At 53.0% G+C, this 8,496-nt stretch overlaps 1 protein-coding gene across 1 annotated transcript in view; it reads left to right on the forward strand.

Moving 5' to 3' along the window:
- The window catches only part of VWA1 (von Willebrand factor A domain containing 1), a 46,820-nt gene extending 39,450 nt beyond the window's left edge, over positions 1-7,370 (forward strand). The window contains exons 5-6 of the mRNA XM_060259456.1: positions 2,796-3,065; positions 6,541-7,370. Of these exons, the coding sequence (XP_060115439.1) occupies positions 2,796-3,065; positions 6,541-6,581 (311 nt within the window). The 3' untranslated portion in view covers positions 6,582-7,370. The remainder of the gene's footprint in view (positions 1-2,795; positions 3,066-6,540) is intronic.
- The last annotated feature ends 1,126 nt before the right edge of the window (positions 7,371-8,496 follow it).

Genomic DNA, 8,496 nt, shown 5'->3' on the forward strand with positions numbered 1-8,496 from the left:
CAGAGCAGTTTCTGTCAGAGCTCTCTCAGTCCCACCAGCCTCACAGGGTGTCTGTCGTGGGGAGAGGAAGGGAAAGGAGATTGAAAGCCGCTCTGAGACTCCAGGGCTGGCCCTGCCCCTAGGCAAACTAGGTGATTACCTAGGGCGCTGGCCTTCTGGGGGCACCAAATTAGACATCCCCCCCATGTGACTTGGTGATGTTATCAGTGCGGGAGGGGGGACAGAAGTTTATTTATTTATTTATATTTCGATTTATATCCCGCCCTTCCCACCGAAGTGGCTCAGAGCGGCTCACAACACGTAAAAATTTAACATAGGGTTTAGCATTTAAAACATCAATTAACATCATTTTAAAACAATAAGTTAATAAAACATAAACATAAAACCAGCTGTCTATCAGAATGCCCCTACCACCATCCGAAATTCCCAGTGTCGGTTAGTTGTAAGCCAGCCGGAAGAGGGCTGTCTTGCAGGCCCTGCGGAACTGCCCAAGGTTGCCTAGGGTACCAGACAGTCTAGGGCCCGCCCTGTGAGACTCCTTCAGGTACTGAAGGGCAGGGTAGAAAGCCAATCTCTTCTCTTTTTCTTGAAGGCCAACGAGACCCTGGAGGAGTTGCTTCTGTTTGCCTCACTGTGGTGACACAAAATTGAAAGGGACTGCAATTGTGGTAAAACAGGAGTCCCCGGCATGGTGCCGGGGGGTGGGGGAGGGCAGGGTGCCATGGAACCCAGCAACACCTTACCTGATGCCCAGCAGTGTTTTTAGAAAGGGGGAGGGTGCTTTTGCCCAGCAGAGCTGGGAGGGGGGGGAATACAGAGGGCAACCAAGATGATGAGGGGGTGGGAGCACCTTCCCTGTGAGGAAAGGCTGGAGACAGAGTCTGGGACCGATTTCCCGCTGGCCTTAAGCCGCTCTCACGCTCCTCTTCTCCGCGGGGCTTCCGTCAGATTTCATGCCATCTGCCCCGGGGCTGCAACTTGCTCCGCCTTTTTCACACGGCAAACAGAAACGGTGGTTTTGGAGGTTTCTGTTTGCCGCAGGAAAAAGGCGAAGCGAGTTGCAGCCCCGGGGCAGAGAGTGCGAAATCCGCGGAGAAGAGGAGCGTGAGAGCGGCATGAGGCCAGTGGGAAATGGGTCTGGGACTTTTCTGTTTAGAAATGAGGCAAATAAAAGGGAGGCGACGAGAAAGACGTTTATAAAGTTATGCATAGGGTAGAGAGAGATGACCAAGAGACAAAAAATTTCTCCCTCTCCCAAAATACTAGAACTCCAGAGCATCCAGTGAAGCTAATGAGCAGTAGGCTCAGGACAGGCAAAAGGAAGATTTGAAGATGATGATGATATTGGATTTATATCCCACCCTCCGCTCCAAAGAGTCTCAGAGCAGCTCACAATCTCCTTTCCCTTCCTCCCCCACAACAGACATCCTGTGAGGTAGATGAAGATATTGGATTTATATCCCGCCCTCTACTCCGAGGAGTCTCAGAGCGGCTCACAATCTCCTTTACCTTCCTCCCCCACAACAGACACCCTGTGAGGTAGATGAAGATATTGGATTTATACCCCGCCCTCCACTCCGAGGAGTCTCAGAGCGGCTCACAATCTCCTTTACCTTCCTCCCCCACAACAGACACCCTGTGAGGTAGATGAAGATATTGGATTTATATCCCGCCCTCCACTCCGAGGAGTCTCAGAGCGGCTCACAATCTCCTTTCCCTTCCTCCCCCACAACAGACACCCTGTGAGGTGGGTGGGACTGGAGAGGGCTCTCACAGCAGCTGCCCTTTCAAGGACAACTTCTGCCAGAGCTATGGCTGACCCAAGGCCATGCTAGCAGGTGCAAGTGGAGGAGTGGGGAATCAAACCCGGTTCTCCCAGATAAGAGTCCGCACACTTAATCACTACACCAAACTGGCTCTTGGATTTATATCCCGCCCTATACTCTGAATCTCAGAGTCCCAATCTCCTCTACCTTCCACCCCCCACCCACAACAAATACCCTGTGAGGTAGGTGGGGCTGAGAGTGCTTTTATAGCAGCTGCCTTTTCAAGGAAACTCTGGCTAACCCAAGGCCATCTCAGCAGGTACAAGTGGAGGAGTGGGGAATCAAACCCGGTTCTCCCAGATAAGAGTCCATGCACTTAACGACACCAAACTGGAAACGCCACTTTACGCAGTGATCAAAACGTGGACTTCGCTGCCAGAGGATGTCGTGATGGCCCCAGGAATAAGTAGCTTGAAAAGAAGACTTGATGGATTCATGGAGGAGAAGCCTAACAAAGGCTCCTAGCCATGGTGGCTGAGGGGAACCTCCACATTCAGAGGCTCTCAGCTGAATCCCAGAGCCAGGCAACATCAGGGGAAGGCCTCGGCCTCTCTGCCCTGTTGTTGGCCATCCACACGAACTGGTTGGGCCACTGCGTGACACAGGATGCTGGCCTAGATGGACTACCGGTCTGATCCAGCGGTGCTCTTCTGGTGCTCTTAACTGCCGCTACGTTTGCCCCACTGTCGTAACTCTGTCAGAGCCGTTCCGCTCCAGAGCAGTTTCTGTCAGAGCTCTCTCAGCCCCGCCAGCCTCACAGGGTGTCTGTTGTGGGAAGGGAATGGATTGATTTTGTGGGGAGAGGAAGGGAATGGAAGGATTTTGACCACGGGACTGAAGGAAAGCTGCAGCAGCCACTATGTGGCTGTGCCCACAGCCCTACAGCAGCCTTTTGAAGGAGCCTGCAGGCTCAGAAAGGTTGTAGGAGATCACCTGAATGTGTGTTCTCTCCTCTCCTTTGTCGATCAGAAAACTCCAAGGTAAAGCACCTCCGCTTCGAAGACCTGGGCCCCAACACCCTGAAGGCCTCTTGGGACCCTGCAGACGGCGCCGTTCTTGGCTACCGGGTCAGGTGCCGGCGGCAGGCGGGCCCCTCGAACCTCCTCAGTGTCTCGCCGCAGATCCACAGCGTCCTGTTGTCCAACCTCACCGCGGGCAGCGCCAACAAAGTGTGCGTCAAGCCAGTGTACAGGAACCTCCCCGGGAAGGGCTTGTGTCGGATGGCGCACGTGCAGCAGGGTGAGTTCGTGTCTCTCTCCTGCAAAAGGGCGTGAGCGGAACCCGCTACCCCGCAGCTGCTTGCTTGGGGTTTCAAGTGAAAAGGTTAGGGTTGCCAATCCCCAGTTGGGGGCAGGGGATCCTTGGTTTGGAGGCCCTCCCCCTGCTTCAGGGTTATCAGAAAACGTGGGAGGGATGTCTGCTGGGCACTCCATTATACCCTATGGAGACTGGTCCCCATAGGGTATAATGATCCGTGGGTAGCTGGGGCTTGTGGGGGGGGAGTTATTTTGAGATGGCATCATATTTTCAATAGCATCTGGTGCCTCTCCTCAAATCACCCACCCCAAAAAGATTGGACCAGGGGCTCCAGTTCTATGAGTCCAAAAAGAATGTGCCCCCATCCTCCAATATTTCCAGCGTAGAAGGTAAAGATAGTCCCCTGTGCAAGCACCAGTCGTTTCCGACTCTGGGTTGATGTTGTTTCCATGGCAGACTTTTTACGGAGTGGTTTGCCATTGCCATCCCCAGTCATCTACACTTTCCCCCCAGCAAGCTGGGGACTCCTTTTACTGACCTCGGAAGGATGGAACCTCAACCTTGAGCCGGCTAACTGAACCCAGCTTCCCCCAGGATCGAACTCATCGTGAGCAAAGCTTGGAATGCAGTACTGCGGCTCTAACACTCTGTGACACGGAGCTCCAGTGTAGAGAAGGCATTTAAAAGGGGTGCGGTCCCTTTAAATGTGACGGCCATACAGACCTCCCTTCGGAGTTCAGTCGTGCTTGTCACACCCTGGCTCAACCCCCAAAGTCCCCAGATATTTCCTGAGTGGGACCTGGCAATCCTAGAAAGGGTGGAAGAAAGAGGGGAAAGCCAGCCTCTCTCAGGGATGGGCGAACATAACCAGCTGTGCACGTGGGGAGGGATAATATAGTTTGGCGATGGAGCTCCCTCTAGTGGAACAAGAAGTTGTGAGCTGGAAGTGATTACTTTCCCCATGGGATCCAGGGCAGTGCCTAGTTTGCAATTCAGAGCATACTACCTAGGGGAGGGGAACCCAACGTGGTGCCCACGGGCGGCATGGTGCCCCCCCTTTCGTGGAGCCTGCCAAGATAGGATTACTGTCAGGGCTTTTTTAGGAGCAGGAACTCCTTTGCATATAAATCCACACCCCCTTGATGTAGCCAATCCTCCTGGAGCTTACAGTAGGTCCTGTACCAAGAGCCTTGTAAGCTCTTGGAGGATTGGCTACATCGGGGTGGGGGGTGGCCTAATATGCAAAGGAGCTCCTGCTACAAAAAAAAGCCCTTACAGTTATGCATCACTTCACTCCTTGACATTCTTGGGAGTGGCTCCACCTCCTGTGGCAGTCATTTTGTCATTGTGCACACCATCTTGTGTCCACATTCCAGAGCTGCTCACAGGCTCAGAAGAGATTGGGGACACGGCTGGCGCTAGAACTTCTGCCACTTGAGGCACCCCCCTGCATTGCAACCCGCTCCCCCCAGCTCCCTTTATGGAGCTCTTATTGTGCGTGCGTGGCACAATGATGTCACCAGAAGTGACATCATCGTGCAGGGCAGTAGGAGACGGGAGAGCGACAGGAAGCGCTCTTTCCCCCTGCACGAAGCTCTTTCCCCCTGCACGAAGCTCTTTCCCCCAGCACGAAGCTCTTTTCCCCAGCACGAAGCTCTTTTCCCCCAGCACGAAGCTCTTTTCCCCCAGCACGAAGCTCTTTTCCCCCAGCACGAAGCTCTTTCCCCCTGCACGAAGCTCTTTTCCCCTGCACGAAGCTCTTTCCCCCTGCACGAAGCTCTTTCCCCCCAGCACGAAGCTCTTTCCCCCCAGCACGAAGCTCTTTCCCCCTACACGAAGCTCTTTCCCCCTGCACGAAGCTCTTTCCCCCTGCACGGAGCTCTTTCCCCCAGCACGAAGCTCTTTCCCCCAGCACGAAGCTCTTTCCCCCAGCACGAAGCTCTTTCCCCCAGCACGAAGCTCTTTCCCCCTGCACGAAGCTCTTTCCCCCTGCACGAAGCTCTTTCCCCCAGCACGAAGCTCTTTCCCCCTGCACGAAGCTCTTTCCCCCTGCACGAAGCTCTTTCCCCCCAGCACGAAGCTCTTTCCCCCTGCACGAAGCTCTTTCCCCCTGCACGAAGCTCTTTCCCCCTGCACGAAGCTCTTTCCCCCAGCACGAAGCTCTTTTCCCCCTGCACGAAGCTCTTTTCCCCCTGCACGAAGCTCTTTCCCCCTGCACGAAGCTCTTTCCCCCTGCACGAAGCTCTTTCCCCCTACACGAAGCTCTTTCCCCCTGCACGAAGCTCTTTCCCCCAGCACGAAGCTCTTTCCCCCAGCACGAAGCTCTTTCCCCCTGCACGAAGCTCTTTTCCCCCAGCACGAAGCTCTTTCCCCCTGCACGAAGCTCTTTCCCCCTGCACGAAGCTCCTTCCCCCTGCACGAAGCTCTTTCCCCCTGCACGAAGCTCTTTCCCCCTGCACGAAGCTCTTTCCCCCAGCACGAAGCTCTTTCCCCCAGCACGAAGCTCTTTTCCCCCAGCACGAAGCTCTTTTCCCCCAGCACGAAGCTCTTTCCCCCTGCACGAAGCTCTTTCCCCCAGCACGAAGCTCTTTCCCCCTGCACGAAGCTCTTTCCCCCTGCACGAAGCTCTTTCCCCCTGCACGAAGCTCTTTCCCCCTGCACGAAGCTCTTTCCCCCAGCACGAAGCTCTTTCCCCCAGCACGAAGCTCTTTCCCCCTGCACGAAGCTCTTTCCCCCTGCACGAAGCTCTTTCCCCCTGCACGAAGCTCTTTCCCCCTGCACGAAGCTCTTTCCCCCTGCACGAAGCTCTTTCCCCCAGCACGAAGCTCTTTCCCCCAGCACGAAGCTCTTTCCCCCAGCACGAAGCTCTTTCCCCCTGCACGAAGCTCTTTCCCCCTGCACGAAGCTCTTTCCCCCTGCACGAAGCTCTTTCCCCCTGCACGAAGCTCTTTCCCCCTGCACGAAGCTCTTTCCCCCAGCACGAAGCTCTTTCCCCCTACACGAAGCTCTTTCCCCCTGCACGAAGCTCTTTCCCCCTGCACTAAGAGCACACTGTTTGAGCGGCACCAGTCACTTTCAACCCAAAAGCGACTGGCACTGCTAAACCAGTGCGCACTTCCTTGGAAACCTCCAAAGAGCTTAGTGCAAGGGGAAAGCACTCCTGAAGGCAGAGTCGGAGGAGCGCTCTGTGTGGGTAAGGGGCCCCCAGGTGGGTTGGCACCCCAAGCCGCTGCCTACCCCACCAACTCCCACGCGCCGGCCCTGGTTGGGGAGTCCAGAATTTTGAAACAAATGCAAAAATTAACGGAGAGAGAGGGAGTGGGCAAGGGAGGGGGGAGGGAAGGGGAAAGGGAGACAAACTACGATCCATGTCATCTCTAAGCCAGTTGGTTATGTTTAAGCGGGTTCCAGATCCGCAGTCGTGACACTGACCCCCTCTCCTTCGTCCTCTTTTCAGCCTCGCAAGTGAGAAGCTATCGTCATCGACCGAGAGCCTGAGCCCCCCTCCCAGATTGAGAAGCGCCTCTGTGGAACAGAGGGGAAAATACGGGACGAGAAGGGAAAAGTGGGGGATCCCAAACCAGGAAGGGATCCAGCTCCCCCTTACCTGCTCCACCCCTCCCCAAGCACTCTGGCTCCCTCTAGTGGCCATCCGTTCCCAAAACTTAGCTTGATGTCGAGAAAAATGGCTCTCGCTTAGAGGATGGATTTCACCCGCCACGACCGGCTGTTCGGCTACCGGTCTCTTCCAGGCGGGCCAAAGACTGGGGATTCCTGTTACCTTAAATGTACTCTTATTTATTTGTGTCCACGTTTTTGTTTTAGCTGTGGAAAGAAGCACAAAGAGTTACCCGGCTCTCGTAGTCAGCCCCCCTTTTCGAGCTTTGATCCCAATGTAATTGCTACGAAACAGTGTTCCTGCTGTTGCATAACCCCGAACTGGGTTGCGCTGCGGTTCGGCGGGAGGGGAGATTCTCACAGGCACAAGGCGGATAAATCTGAATCCTTGGGGAGTGGGCCAGCTACAGATGGTAGGATTAAAATAGCAGTTTGTTGTTTCTTTTAGAGGGAAGGGGGAGAACAGAGGAAAATGGAGCTTGAGAACTTAGTCTCTCCTGGTCCTTTTTGGGTAATTTCTTGTAAACCGGGAATCCTTTCCCTCCCAGATCCTTCTCAACTTTGCCATGTAATTTTTGACCCAATGTGGTAACGGTCGCTTTCCCCTGTGTTGTAACGCATCCTCCGGAAGACAGTGAATTAAACAGGAGAACGAAGACCCCTTGACCTAGCAGACGCTTCCTTTTGAAGCAGTGACAAAGAAGCTTGGCACAGGGCTGGTTGGAAACAGAGACAACTTTGAGAGGCCTAAAGGAAAAGCCAAGCGCCACTCACAATAAAGTGTTACGATACAGAAAAAAATACAGGTTCCGACGTGTAATCAAAAGAAAGCGACAATTATTCACTGGAATTATTTAACATTCACACTATGCGTGTTTATACAAACGATAATTTAATCAAGTTGGGATTCTAACATGAGCTCCTTTGCATATTAGGCCACACACACCCTGATGTAGCCAATCCTCCAAGAGCTTACACAAAAGAGCCTTGTAAACTCTAGGATTGGCTACATCAGGGAGGTGTGGCCTAATATGCAAAGGAGCTGGTAGAATTTAATACAGACGGTCAGTGTAGTATTCATACATCAATAGAACAATTCCATTCTCCTAAAGTGCAGGAACTGGTCCTTTTATCAAAGTGTAGGTAAGGGTTCTCACGCGAGAATTCGTAAGAAAATGTTCATTAAAAGTTCAGATAGGCTGATGTTGCCTCCAGAACGTTTTGTCAACTTTGTGTAGAACCTTTGAAAATCCAGCTTTGGACTCCTTTACAGTTGGCTCTTCAAGGGCTCTGCACAAAGTTGGCAAAACATTCTGGAGGCGACATCAGCCTCGCTGAACTTTTTCTGAACTTTTTTCTTACGACTTCTTGTGCGCAGGCCTTTTTTTGTAGCAGGAACTCCTCTGCATATCTGGCCGCACACCCCTGATGCAGTCAGTCTTCCTGGAGCTTACAGTGAGCCTTGTACTAAGAGCCCTGGAAGCTCCAGGAGGACTGGCTACATCAAGGGGGTGTGGCCTGATATGCAAAGGAGTTCCTGCAACAACAACAAAAAAGCCCTGCTTGCGTGAGAACCCTTAACAGTATTTTGGTAAAACCAGTTCCTGCACTTTAGCAGAATGGAAATGTTCTATTGATGTATGGATAATACACTGATTGCATTAAATTAATGTCTGTATACGCACATAGCGTAAATGTTAAATAATTCAGGTGAATAATTTGTTGCTTTACCCTTAATAAAGTGGCAGGGATCCTCCCAGTGAAATCCTGTTGACTTACCTGAGCCAGGTTACTG

The sequence above is a fragment of the Heteronotia binoei genome, chromosome 18, assembly GCF_032191835.1.
Source record: "Heteronotia binoei isolate CCM8104 ecotype False Entrance Well chromosome 18, APGP_CSIRO_Hbin_v1, whole genome shotgun sequence".
In the NCBI taxonomy this organism is placed as follows: Eukaryota; Metazoa; Chordata; class Lepidosauria; order Squamata; family Gekkonidae; genus Heteronotia; species Heteronotia binoei.